General features: G+C 41.2%; 1 protein-coding gene across 2 annotated transcripts in view; it reads left to right on the forward strand.

Annotated features, from left to right (window-relative positions):
• The first annotated feature begins 1455 nt into the window (after positions 1-1455).
• The window catches only part of LOC137955991 (ABC transporter A family member 1), a 104915-nt gene continuing 91578 nt past the window's right edge, over positions 1456-14792 (forward strand). The window contains exons 1-7 of one of the 2 annotated variants that reach the window (XM_068803260.1): positions 1456-1643; positions 1736-1987; positions 3026-3108; positions 3301-3517; positions 14144-14373; positions 14522-14582; positions 14701-14787. In XM_068803260.1, coding sequence (XP_068659361.1) covers positions 1557-1643; positions 1736-1987; positions 3026-3108; positions 3301-3517; positions 14144-14373; positions 14522-14582; positions 14701-14787 — 1017 coding nt within the window. In that variant the 5' untranslated portion in view covers positions 1456-1556. Of the gene's footprint in view, positions 1644-1735; positions 1988-3025; positions 3109-3300; positions 3518-8079; positions 8096-14143; positions 14374-14521; positions 14583-14700; positions 14788-14792 lie in introns of those variants that run through there. The other variant, XM_068803261.1, reaches the window with a different exon arrangement.

A 14792-nucleotide genomic window follows, 5' to 3' on the forward strand; every position in this document is an offset into this window, starting at 1 on the left:
TGATTTTAAATTTCTAAGATGAAGATGAAGATGAAAATCAAATTTTTATTTTGTTGACTAACCCCCCCATATGTGTAAGTGAAAGTGAATTCAAATTCATTTTCGCATTCCCACGATGCACACTAACATGCCTTTATTGTGTTTTGGCTCGGAATATAGTGAAACAACATAAGTGTGGAACATTGCGATAATGAATAAGTGACTGCAACATAAAAAAAATTATGCTAGAGAATCATAAAGATTGTCGGTGAAAAATGGAGTAGAGAAAATTAGCATTAGTACACTGAAATGCAATTCAACTATGCTAAAATGGGATTCAACAAAGCAAATCCTACTATTTATAACTCACTTTTGAATGCATCTACCCTAGTTTTGAAAATACATCTCTGTTTAAAAAATATGCCTTGGTTGAAGGCTTTATCTTTTATTTAGCTGCAGTAAACTCATATCCAGATACACTAAATTCATTTTCAGTGACATTAAATGTATTTTTAGTGACCCCAAATATATTTTCAATGACACAATTAATTTTCGGTGATGCTGAATTCATTTCCAGCAAAGCTAAATTTATTTTTAGTGACACTAAATTTATTTTCTATTTTTTTATCATTTTTTACACCCGAACAGGTGCAATGAACAAATGGGAATAGACTGGACAGCTCCACACCATAGGAAAGTTGGTCCGTAACCATGCGGATAGAAAAGTCAGTCCCCCCAAGGTAGACCGCATTCAGTGTATGACCGCACAGCAGATCACGCACAGGGAGGAGGCCTAGACTCCTGCAATTCGAATACAATGATGATGGATAAAGTAAGGCCAAGTCCAAAACCGATTAGACTGGAAGGCCAACCGTTAATCAAACTTTCCATTCAAAATCGTGTTTTTCAATCAAGAAAGTCATAAATAAACTAAAACAAATGGAGAATACCAGAAATAAACCGCAGATGGGTTGGGAACACGAACGTTGATATAATTAGAACAAGAGAATATGCCCTTAGCAGGTCCGGTGAACGGTGGATGGAATTACCAGTGGATGACGACGACGAATAAGGGTATGTTCGGAATTTTAAGGAAAATTAAAAAAATAATTAGTGAATAGAAGAGTTTAAAATTCTTAACCTCATTTTTGTCAAATTTCTTGAGCGGCTTTTCTGCGTCGGCGTCGCTTTCCACTCTTAAATGAAGTCACCTGTGGGCCCTCCTTTTGCTGTTGCTTGAAGTGAAGGACCAAATGAGGTCGACATCCCATTTCCCATCAATGGCCCACAATAAGGGAAGCTTCGTATTACCATCCTGTACCTATGGGCAAGCGAGAGAGGAGTCGGACGGGTCAGCTCCAACTTTCGCGTCACCGTTAGTGGGCCCACTCTAATTTGCCCGTCCAAACTCCTAAAAGTACAATGGCATGTTTTTCGCTTACCTTTTTTATTTATTTCCAAATCGTCGTTTTTCATTTGGGCGGCGCCGGCTCCTACGCTTTTCCGCCTAAACAAATATCCTCCCCTAGTTCCTCTTCTTCGGTGAGTGCCCCTCTTCCGACCCGAATTTCCCGAAAATGGGAATTCTCCGGCGACAACTCAAAGCCATGCTCCGCAAGAATTGGCTCCTCAAAATTCGCCATCCTTTTTCCACTGCCGCCGAGGTCAGCCGACTTGTCTTCCTCGTCGTCGAATTTTCGAAATCTTGTCTTCCTAGTTTGTTTTTAGAAATTTTACAATTAAGTATGTTTTGCAGATTTTTCTTCCGACCGTGGTTATGCTTTTGCTCATCGGAGTGAGGACGAGAGTCGATACGCAACTGCACCCGACGCAGCCTTATATTAAGAAGGGACTCTTTGTCGACGTTGGCAAAAGCGACATTTCTCCGAGTTTTGACAAAATTCTGCAAAACTTGGTTGCTATGGGCGAGCATATAGCTTTCGCGCCCGATACGGAGGAGACTAGGCGGATGCTCGATATTTTAAGCTTCCGGTTCCCTCTGCTTAAGGTATGTCTCCCAATGCATAGGTTGAGCTTGCTTTTTTGTTTGGATATCTTTTCTGTTACGAAAATAAACGCGGAACTTGACGTACTTCTTTTCAGCTTCCGAAAGAGATACTCTATGTTGTTCTAAAAATGATGGAAATTACATTAACTGACCAATGAATATGTCAAACTTTGAAGTGAAGAATAAGCAAGTAATGGACAACTATAACGAAATTTTTGTGAGATGACTCTTTCAGTATGCTGAATCACGTAGAAACTTGTTGTGACTTGTTAAGCTTGGCCGGGTTTAACTATCAAAATTTGCGAGTGTGGGGGGTCGGATTTTTAGTCTGGACTCAGAGGAAGCTGTAGATTGAGTAGTGGAGATAACTAGGTTCTACAGGTCAAGTGGTCATTCCAATTTTTATGTATAAAGGAAAACCCCTTTGTCTTTATGTTCCTTGTTGATTTTGAGAGAGGCGTTATAGAGTTTTTTATTCTATCACAGAATCATACTGAGACTTCTGCTTATGAGAGGATCTTCAGTCAAAATAATGAAGCCTCTTCTTCTGAACCTTTATGTATGTGTAAAATTACAAACATAACTGTGCAATATTTTGGTGGTAAAAAGTCCATGAAAGCGAGGAGAACTTCGTGTTCTGAACTTGAATCCAACAGTTATACAATTATTCTAATTTTATGTGAATGACAACATGATAAATGATTGAGATAACTAATGCGTCTCTGGCATTTTTGAAACACTGTTTCTCCTTATGTTTACAGGAATCTAGCCTAACGTTGATCCAAATCTTATTTAAAAAATAAAAACTGTTGGATCTAATTCTGACCTTAATCCTGCTTAGAGAAAAAAACAACTTTTCTATTGGATAGAGGAGATTTTTCTGAAGAAAATAAAGCTTTTCACACTGAGACCTTCTGATAAACTATTTGGTTTCATTTTCCCAATAAATGTTTTCTTTCTTCTTTTCTTCTATTTCCAAATTCATGTGTAGTGTTCAATGTTTTAACAGTGTAACTGCTGTTGGTTCTTTTATCACAGGTAGCTGGGATTGTTTACAAAGATGAGTTGGAGCTAGAAACTTACATACGTTCAGATCTTTATGGTTTTACTGACCATGCCAAGTAAGTAGCATGTTACCAAGTTTCTGCTGTGGTGCAAATTCATTGAAGAAAACAATTAAGTTTGGTAAATGCTTACTGTAGAGGTCACTTCTCTTCATGAATGTTTAAGGATATTCTATCCTTTTGATTGCACTAGGATTTTGAAGTTTGAGAGCAGAAAATTGACTAGGGATCTTCTTCTTGCTTGTCCAGGAATATATCTTACCCTCGAGTCAAAGGAGCAATTATATTTCATGAACAAGGTCCCCTTTCATTTGACTATAGCATACGCCTCAATCACTCATGGGCCTTCTCAGGGTTTCCTGATGTCAAAACCATCATGGACACAAGTGGTCCTTATCTGAATGACTTGGAACTGGGTGTTTCTCCTGTACCCACTCTACAATATGGCTTGAGTGGATTTCTAACTGTATGAACTCTTCTTTCTCCCTCACACACACGCACACACGCGCACACACACGCTCACACACGCAGGCACATAGAGAGAGAGAGAGAGCTATAAATGATATTAACTACATTCCATATTGCTAACTGGAAATAGAAGTGGATTAATTACTCTTTTCCCCTTGAGAAATGCTGAATTTACTTTCCCCTTTGAGAAATATTAAATTACTCTCATCACCCCTGATATCAAATCTACATTTTTTTACCCTCTTCTCCTCCATTTTTTTAGTAAAAAGTACAAGACTGCCTTAAAAAATTTTAAATCCAACTCAGGGAAAAGCTTCGTCTGTCAGCCAAGGAACCCTCCTGAGGGAAAATCTTTTCCTTGAAAATCCAGAAATCCAGAAAATCCAAAAGTTCAACTCCTATGCCACCTCACCCCCTCAAAAATCATCATTACCTCCCCTCGACTTCGCCACCCTTCCGCCACATCCTAACTCTGTACGTCCGGAAACCCAAAATACTAACCCAACTGTCACCTCACCGCCCATCACAATCCCATCACCGTCTCCCGATACTTCCATCCTCTCGCCTTTTCAAATCTAGAAATAACACAAATCCAGAATGTTAGCCACATCATCACCTCCCCGCCACAAAAAATCTCACCGCTGTCCCTCGATATTCTCCCACCTCCACCACCATGTAAAAATCTTGAAACCCCAGAAACCCAAAACCCAAATGTAACCTCATCTCCGCTCGACAATCAAACCTTTTCGCCGCCTCTGTACGGGACGCAGACTGGTACGGCGAATTTGATCCTGCTCTGTCTGACCTTCCCACCCCTCTCTGCTCCAATATCGACCCCCATCATTTCATCGATCCCATCAAAGTTTTCAACATCTCTATCCCAGTCCCACCATCTGAAAGACCCATCTCCATCAAATTATGCCTCTTCCCCAAAATCCTGCAACACCGTTTCCTGAGGGCAACCCACTCCAAAAATCACATCTGTACCCTACCAAGTTCCCCCCATCTTTTCTCATCCCGCCTCCCGAAATCCACCATCATGTAATACCCCATCAGCCTTTCCGTCTCCGTTGCCCTCGGGCCAAAACAACAAGTGTCAGCCCCCTACTTTCTCTTGAGCCTCCCAGAAAACTCCCTCCCCATCAACTACCTTTTTTGTCCGGGTTTTAAATACCTTGAAACCCACACCTGATAGAAATGTCCAATTGACGGTTTCGTGTCCAAACATCCGTCAGTCCCCATACCTTCCTCGAACCCCATACAACACCACCCCCTTAACCCAACCATCGAATATAATCCAAAAAAATCCTTCACTTTTCCCAAACTTGCCACTAAGTTCTTTTCAACGGAAGACATTTGACAGAGTTAACTGGAAGTTTTTGGATACCCTCCTGAGGAAGATGGGATTCGGAGAAAAATGGCGCTTCTGGATCCAAAGCTGCATCTCCTCTGCAAGATACTCTGTCCTTCTCAATGACACAATTTGCGGGTATTTTAAGGGAACTAGGGGAATCAGACAAGGAGACCCCCTCTCCACCCTGCTCTTCAACATGGTGGCAGAATACCTATCCTCCTTGATCTACTTGGCCAAGAACATGGGATGGCTCCTACCCACGACTGATTGCACAACATTTGATATTCCGACTCTCCAGTTTGCAGATGATACTATTTGCATCGGGTTTTGTACTATGGATCAAATTAGAAAATTACGTGCCGTGCTGGGATTATTTGAATTGGCTTCTGGTCAGAGCATAAACTGGGGAAAAACCACTCTCCTTTGCTATCATATTGATCCAGTTGAGCTTCGGAATATGGCGGACTATCTGGGATGCTCTGTGGGAAATATGCCTGGTACGTATCTTGGGCTCCCACTTTTTGATTCTCGGCCTTCGGCGTCTCTATGGTCCCCCCTCATTGAGAAATTTGAAAAGAGGCTAGCCACTTGGAGGGGTAAACTCCTATCAATAGCGGGGCATCTCACTCTTCCCAAGTCTTGTCCTGCGGGGCTTCCAAATTATCTGTTATCATTCATGCACTGTCCGGCTTCCATTTGCTCCAAAATTGATGCTATCCGTCGACGATTTTTGTGGAGGGTTTAGAAGATACCTTCAGATACCATCTGGTCAGTTGAAGGATATTTGCATGCCTCATAATAGGGGAGGAATGGGCATCCGACCTACAAAAGAAATGAACACAGCTCTTATGCTCAAATGGATTTGGAATTTCAACAACAAGCACAATAGTTTATAGAAGAATATGGTGAAATTCTACCTTCAGTTTTCGGGTGCATGGTGGAGAGATGGTAGCGCTGCTCGCCTCCTATCCATGATATGGAAATCAGTTTTCAAGCTCCTTTCCAGTATTCAGAGATGCTACCGCATTTCACACGGGCAACGGAAGGACCCTTCTCTTCTGGTCGGGCGAATGGTGTGGCCCCCGATCTCTCTCAGAGGACTTTCTGGGGTTGTATAGGGTGGCAAACAACCTCTCTTGCTTTGTGGCTGATTCATGGAGTGATCACTCGTGGAGTCTTCCGTTTCATCGGGGATTAAATGATGAGGAATCATTGGCTTTTTGCTCTCTCCTTACTAAACTCAGCAGTACTATTATTCGGGAGCACTCAGATGATAAGCTGATTTGGAAGCTCAGTAATAATGGCTGATTCACTGTCACTTCGGCTTACTCTCATATCAGAAAGCAGGACTATAGTCCTCATGAGCACAAGGCAAATCTGGCTTGGAAACTCTCAGTGCCAAGCAAAATCAAGTTCTTCGTGTGGTCAACCATCAGAGAGCAGGTTCTTACTTCGGACAACCTCCATAGAAGAGGTTTCACTGCCACCGATCTTTCTTGTCCCCTTTGCGATGAGTGTGAAGAGACAGTCCAACATGTCCTCTTACACTGTCAATTTTCGTGGCAAGTTTGGATGAAGATATTTCAGAAAATCGGGCTCCAACTGGGGCTACATCAAGACCTCTTTGGCACCTTTGAGATGGTTTGAGGGATTCTCCTTTCTTGGCTGGGCAAGTTAATTCTTTCGGCCTGTCTTGCGCATGTTCCATGGTGCATTTGGTTCGAGCGGAACAACCGGAGATTCAATTCCAAAGCTAGTACCCCAGACAACACGACTTCTCATGCCGTCGGCCTCATCTCGAGCTGGCTTCATACAAAGAAGGATTTTGCCACTCTGTTAGGGGTTTCCCTTCGGGAAAATTGGAATTTGATCGCTCACATGTCTGGCCCTAGCAGAGCTTCTAGAATGGCTATCTGGGATCCTCCCCCTTGCGACTGCATAAAGTTGAATTTTGATGGTAGTGCTATTGGATGTCCTGGTCCAACAGGAGCTGGTGGTATATTTAGAGGTCACAATGGAGATCCCATTCTTTCTTATGCTGGTCCGGTGGGCATTGCAGATTCTAATACTGCCGAAGTTAGTGCTCTACTGTTCGGCCTCCAAATCTTCATGGATTGACTTCATGACAAGTTAATCATCGAAGGAGACTCGAAGACGGTTATTAGTTGGTGTTCCAAAGACAACCTCCCCCCTTGGCGCCACTGGCCCATCACTGATAGTATTGTTGACATTGTATCTTCTATGCATTGTAATTGGAATCTCATTCCTAGGTCAGCCAACTCTTTGGCTAATAAATTGGCAAAATTCGGAGCTTCCCAGCAATCTCTCATTGTATGGGAAGGGTTCCCTTCTTTGTAGTTTGCTCTTTTGAACTTTTGTCTTAATAAAAATCAGCATCATTTAAAAAAAAAAAAAAGTTCTTTTCAACTGCAGCCACATGTCACAAATCAGGATGGGAAATCTGCCCGTACCCTTCACCCAGATTGACGTCTGTCACTCCGACAACTCATCCAAACCAGATTCCGCCTAGGGCTCCATTTTTTCTCTTCCCAATACCCCCCAACACTTATAAACATCACCCCCAGACGTTTTCTTTGCCCCATCCCATTACAAATCTTCAACCCGAACCCCACCATGGAAGCGTCAAGTTCAAAAGCCAAAACTCCCTCTACCCTCCCCCCCTCCCTCAAAAATAACGGGCCCCGAAATGGTTAAAAGATCTTTAGTTACCCCTTCACTTTTACTTACTCTAAAAAAAAGAGAGGGCAAAGCACAAGTTACCTCCCCCCAGAAAATTAGTACTCCCCTTGTCTCCACTCCTAACCTCCCTCATCCAACCACAAACTTTATGTCTGCTTACTACCCGGGTACCCAGCCTCAGCCCTAGCACCAACCCCAACTTGAGGATGCTCTCCCACATCCAACAATAGACCTTATGTCTGCTTACTACTCTGGTACCCAGCCGAAGCCCCAGCACCACCACCAGCCCCAACCTGAGGATGCTATCCTCCAATTCCTGGAAGAAAAAGACTTAGATCTTCCACCGGAAGAATACAATGAAATAACCAAACTTGCGTGGATTTTCAGCTCTTATTACGATGAGGCTTCTCGCCAATGGGAGAAGGATATCAACCTACCAGTTTCTAAATGATTATCTTGTCATGGAATGAGGAATCTGCTCACTGTCTAAGTGCTCCATCATCAAAGCAGCCCTTTTGGAATGTAAGCCAAAAATTGTAGTTCTTGTTGAAACGAAGCTGCAAAATTTTGATTACTCTATTGCTCGCGATTTATGGTATTGTTTGGACCTTGTGTGGGCAACGGTCGATGCTATTGGGCACTCGGGTGGCATTCTTGTCATCTGGGACCCAAAAACAGTAGACGCTAATCTCTGCCGGTTGGGACAATACTCCATTGGCATTTGCTTCCACGATTACTTTTTGGGCACTTCGTGGGCTCTGGCTGGTGTGTATGGTCCGACTAGGCCTGACGAGGAATTATTTCAACTAGTCCATCTCTGGGATCTGCCTTGGCTTCTGGCCGGTATTTTAATTCTATTCTTCTCTACTCTGAAAAAAGCCCCCCCACGCCCAGAACTAGATCTGCTATGAGAGCTTTCTCTGATCTCATTGGTAGTCTCGAACTATCAGAAATTTCTCCGTCCGGGAAAAAATACACTTGGTCAAATGGCCAATCCTCTCCAATCTTCTCTAAGTTGGACCATTTTTTTGCTAACAATGAATGGCTCAATCTTTTCCCAGACACATCTGGCCAAGTCCTCAACAAAGTCGGTTCTGATCAATGGCCTATTCAAATTAATACCCTCCTCCCTACGTGGGGGCGCTCTCCCTTCCGTTTCGAAAATTCTTGGGACCCTTCTGGAGGTTTTCAACTCTTCCGTTCCGGTCTCGTGGCAAGAATTGAAGCATCACCCTAACCCTGGCTGGGAGCTTGCTCTTAAATTGAAAGCTTTGAAGTCGAAGATTCGTTTATGGTCTTTTTCTCATCGTGCTACTATTGCTTCTCGAAAGGATTCGGTTCGTCGTCGCATCTCGGAGTTTGACCTACTCGAAGAGCAAAGGTCTATTTCTCCCTCTAATGTACTTCTTAGAAGTCAATTAAATTCAGAACTTTCAAATATGCTTCGCTATGAAACTGTCCGCTAGAAACAACATGCAAGATTTCGCTAGATAGCCGAGGGGGATGGAAATATGAAGTTTTTCCATGCTATTGCCTCGGCCAGAAGGAGGGTTAACCGTATCACTTCCTTGTGTCACGGAGACCAAGTGATTACGGATAGCCCCTCTATCTCTAATATTTTTGTGAAGTTTTTCTCAGAGTTTTATTCTGAAGAGCGTTATAATCAGCCAAAGCTGCCCCAACTCGACTATCCGCGAATCTCTTCGTTAGAGGGAACTGATTTGGAAAAGCCTCTCAGAACAGAAGAAATAGATTCGACAACCATGGGGCTTCTGAAAGATAAAGCCCCTAGTCTGGATGGTTTTAATGATGAGTTTTACCACAAATATTGGGATACCATCAAATCAAATGTTTATACGTTTGTCCAAAATTTCCACCAAGTCAGCATCACCCATAAGGCTGTAGGTGCTTCCTTTATTGCTCTGATCCCCAAAAAATCCCCAGCCATCCTTCCACAAGACTTTAGACCAATCAGTCTCACTACTAGTTACTATAAAATAATTGCCCGTTTACTTGCTAAACGTCTTCGGATCCACCTCTCCAAACTCATAAGCCCTTGCCTAAGTGCCTTTATCCGGGATCAGAATATCTTAGAGTCTGCCGTGGCTGCCCATGAACTCCTAGACACTTTAAAAAAATCAAATCGGCCTAGATTCGCCCTAAAAATTGATTTGAAAAAGGCCTTTGATCGAGCAAACTGGAAACTAATTGATTACCTTCTAGATAGGATGGGTTTTGGGACTCGGTGGAAAATTTGGATGAGAGGTTGTATCTCTATTGCATCATATTCTGTCCTAGTTAATGGGAAGCCCCGTGGTTATTTCAAAGCTACAAGAGGAATCAGGCAAGGAGACCCACTATCCCCATTTCTCTTCACTCTCATTGGGGAACATCTTGCTTCTATGGTCTGATTTGCCAAAAGAACGGGTTGGCTTAATCCTATCTCTAATGACCCAAGCCAAGATATTCCGTTAATGCAATATGCTGATGATACTATTTTTTTCGGAGAAGGTACCTTGAGTCAGATCTCCCACTTGAAAGCTCTGCTTAACCTTTTTGAGCTGTCTTATGGACAAAAGGTAAGCTGGGCTAAATCATCTATTTTTGGGTTTCAATATTGATCCTTCGGTTCTAAATTCCATGGCTAATTATTTGGCTTGTAAAGTTGCCTCCCCTTCGGGCACATATTTGGGACTTCCTCTTTCCCCTGTCTTACCTTCAAAATCTCCTTGGCATCCAGTCATTGAGCGTCTTGATGGTAGACTTGCCTCCTGGAGAGGAAAGTTCTTGTCCAAAGCTAGTAAACTTACCCTTATTAAGTCTTGTTTACATGGTATACCATCTTATTTTTTGTCTTTGTACTGTTGCCCTGCCTCTGTCAGAAATAGAATTGAGTTCTTAAAAAGAAGATTTTTATGGGGTGGGCAAAATGGTGAAAGAAAATATTGCCTAGTGAAATGGGTTGATGTTTGTAAACCTCTTGTTGAGGGTGGTCTTGGGATTCGCGACACTGCAACAACAAACTCTGCTCTCGTTATGAAGTGGATTTGGAAATTTAATATGCACCCGTCACTGATTTGGCGGAACATAGTGGTGGTAAAAGCTGATAAGTTCTCTGGATGGTGGACAAAAGGAGGAAGGTATAACAGATTATCTCATGTTTGTAAAAAGATAGCATGTTTGTTACCTGTTTTCAAAAACGCTGTCAAGTGTTATATTGGATTGGCAGTCGGACAAAATTTTGGACAGATTGGTGGGTAGGCCCAGCTAGTTTAAATTTTAGCTATGGTCAAATTTTCTCTCTTGCTAGAAACAAGGAGGCGAATATTTCAGAGGTTGGGCAGAATTCTTGTGAGTGGAATTTAAACCTCCGAAGAGCGTTGACGAAAGTGGAAACCCTAGAAGCCGCCGAACACATCATGAGATTATCTTTGGTTCGTGTCAAAAATGCTCCAGACACCTTGATTTGGACTCCATGCCCCAAAGTTGCATTTTCCACTTCTACTGCCTATAACTCTCTTCTCTCTCCCCCCTCTACTCAATCCTGTCACCCATCTGCTATTGCGTGGTCTTTACTTGTGCCTCCAAGAGCAATTATTTTTATCTAGACAACATGCCAAAACAAAATCCTGACCTCTGATTCGCTAACGCGCCGGGGAACACATGTTTTGGATCCCCTGTGCCCGTTTTTCTAGACCTCTACCGAAGCTGTGGACCATATATTATTGCACTATAATTATGCTTACTCTGTTTGGACCAGCAAAATTGGTCTGCAATACTGTTCCTCCCAAAATCTCACATCTACTATTCATATGGTCACAAAGGCTCATCTCCCAAAGCGTAGAAAGTTATTAATCTCTTGCTGCGTTGGTCACATCGTTTGGGCCCTATGGAAAGAACGGAATAATAGGAGGTTTAATAGAAAATCTCTTCCCGAAAATATTCTAAGCAACAGAATTGTTGGGCAAGTTACTTCCTGGATTCTTATGAGAAAATAATTTAAAAATCTCAAAGGAGTAAACTTACGAGAAAACTGGCATTTTGTTGCAAAAATGTCTCACGACCCCTGCCCTCCAATTATGGAAACTTGGTCTCTTCCCCCGATAGGACATTTTAAACTGAATTTCGATGGAAGCGCGTTGGGTTGTCTAGGGTCTGCTGGATATGGAGGGGTTATTCATGACGATAAAGGAAACCTTCTCTTTTTTTTGGGCCTATTGGTGAATCAGATTCAACAACAACCGAGCTTTTTGGTTTGTTTAAAGGCGTAAATCTATTCATCAGCGGATGGTAGGCCCTCTATATGTCGAAGGCGACTCAAAAGTTGTCATCAATTGGTGTAAAAAGACATGTAAACCTCCTTGGTGGCACTGGGATCTTTTCGAGGATATATATAATTTAATTTCTCAATTACAATGTATTTGGAATTATATTCCTAGATCTGCTAATCACTTAGCAGATAGTCAGGCTAAACTAGGGGTTTTTCTCCAACATCTTGTTGTGGAGGAAGGTTTTGTTTAGTAAGGTATGTATATTTTCCCTCAGTAATACATTCACACTTTTTCTCAAAAAAAAAAAAAAAAATGAACTAGAGATAAAACTAAACACAGAGAATAGGATAATGTAGTTGCTGGACTTTGTAGGAAGTATAAAATGACAAAGTTGCCCTTTAGTAGATCTTCTAACATACTCCAAGAGATTAGCATTTACCACCCCTTTACCACTGATGAGAAGGGGCTTAGAAAGCAGTAGGGACAAATTTTTGTAGTGAATTTTTTTAACATGGAAAGTGTGGTATGAAGGTGTAAGCTCCAAGGAAAAAATGGGTATTAGAAAAAAAAAATCTAAAAAAAAAAACCAAACAAAACTAATAGTGATAACAAATAAGAAAAAGAACACATTTTCTCTATGGGTTGCTCGAGTCAACTCATAGAACCTCTTCTAAGACTAAGTTAAATTTCTGGAGAAAGAAAATAGTTCATGGATTGATTTGTAAACTAAGTACACTGGGCCCCTATTTATATTAGAGAGATTACATACTATCTGAGTTAAATTTAACTACCCATATCCCAGTTACACCCAAAGTACAACTTTTGAAAGATAAGTTCTACAATAATTAAACAATTCTAATAAAATTGAAGTATAATAATACAAAAGTTCCTCCTTAGTTGAACCTTCTTCCTAGAGACTCCTTTCTATGAATTTCATCTAAGCCTCTTCAACATTTGTTCTTCAGTAGATAGGTTTGGTTTCGGGATGATTATCATGGATGGGTTTTGGATATGAATGGTTTGGATGGGATTTCGAGGAAAGTGGTTTGTTGAATGGTTTGGTGAAATATTGATTGGGTCATAGGTTGGGAGGTGTGAGGGAGCAATAATTGGTAGGTGGTTTGGCATGAGGTTTGATGGAGTATTGATTGGGTTATTTTTGGCTGATTGAAGTGGTGTTTATGTGGAGGAATTTCAGCAGAAATTTGGTCAACCATGCTAGCTTGCAATGTAACTCCATTCTATCCTATGCAGGGCCGGTGGGTATTGCTGATTCAAATACTGCTGAAGTGAGTGCTCTTCTATTCGGCCTCCAAATCTTTAAAGAGCGGCTCCATGGCAAGCTGATTATTGAAGGCGACTCAAAGACTGTCATCAGCTGGTGTTCAAAAGAAAGCTGCCCTCCTTGGCGCCATTGGCCAATCACTGATTGTATTGCTGACATTGTGTCATCCATTCATTGTAATTGGAACCTCGTTCCTAAATCAGCCAATTCTTTGGCTGATAAATTGGCAAAATTCGGAACCTCCCCAACAATATTTCATTGTTTGGGAAGGCTTCCCCTCCTGTAATCTGCTCGTTTGAACTCTCATAATAAAATTCAGCATCATTTTAAAAAAAATAAAATGTAACTCCATTTTCGGGAAGATCCAAAATTGAAGCATCCCATTGAATTTGGGGTAGATTCATTGCAGGTTTTTGGAACCAGAATTCAAATTTTGAATTTCCGACCTGTTACCTTCCTTAACTAGATGAGTCAGCGAAGGTAATGAATTTCTTTCTCATGATTATAATAAAAAAAAGAAATCTCAACATAATTTAAAATTTCTCAAGGGGAGAACGGTGAGAGTTATTAGCCCATAAAAATATGGGATACGACCATAAAGTTGAATTAGTTCAAATATCACACATTTCCTTTCATAATTTTTCTTTGTTAAATTGGGTCCAAGTCCATCCCTAGGAGGTCTTTTCCTAAGTAATAAGTACAAGAAATTTCTAATTTTATATCCATGTGAGACTATTCTAGCACTCCCCCTCATGTGGCACCCTCTTTGCACATGGACAATTTTGAGTTGAAGCCCATGTAAGAGTGACCACTTTGGTACCATGTTAGTCCTGATCCATCACAATGACTATCCAAAGTAGGGTGACCTCTTTCCAAGTAGTAAGTATGGGAATTTTTTATCCAGGATCCATGTGGAATTATTCTAACACCTGGTATGAGAAAAAGGTATTAAATATCATGATACACCTTGTGAAAGGTAATATATTGAGCTGATTTTCTTCTTTGTTAATGCAGTTGCAGCAGATGGTGGATTCTTTCATAATATTTGCTGCACAACAAAACATAACTGAGACTGACTATGCACATGTGAATTCATCTGTCGTCCCCAGATTTAATGCTTCCTCTCTCCTCCAGCTTCCATGGACCACTTTTAGTCCATCTAACATACGGATGGCTCCATTTCCCACACGTGCATACACTGACGATGAGTTCCAGTCCATCATAAAGACTGTGATGGGAGTTCTGTATGTATTGTTTACTGTTACCATGCTTATCATTGCTTTATCTTGCATTTGTGATCTTTTCTAAAACTTTTTGATCAAGTTGTTGTTTTGCTTTGTATTAATTGGCTATTAAAGTATGATAAAACTATCTAAATTTACTGGGGCACAGGTATCTCTTGGGCTTTCTTTATCCAATTTCTCGTCTAATCAGTTTTACCGTCTTTGAGAAGGTATGATGATAAGCATAACATGAAAGTTTTGTCATTTATGTTTTTGCTTGGTTTAGTGTCTTTCTCTTTCCTCTTAATGTTTTGGATATCTATATATGTATGAGTTTTAATGCTTCAGGAACAGAAGATTAAGGAAGGTCTTCACATGATGGGTCTTAGAGATGAGACATTTTATCTTTCGTGGTTAATTACATACAGTGTACAGGTATA

The sequence above is a fragment of the Aristolochia californica genome, unplaced genomic scaffold (assembly GCF_029961685.1).
Source record: "Aristolochia californica isolate CCGP_79_NKW_82.1479 unplaced genomic scaffold, dmAriCali1.0.hap1 SCAF_2, whole genome shotgun sequence".
In the NCBI taxonomy this organism is placed as follows: domain Eukaryota; kingdom Viridiplantae; phylum Streptophyta; class Magnoliopsida; order Piperales; family Aristolochiaceae; genus Aristolochia; species Aristolochia californica.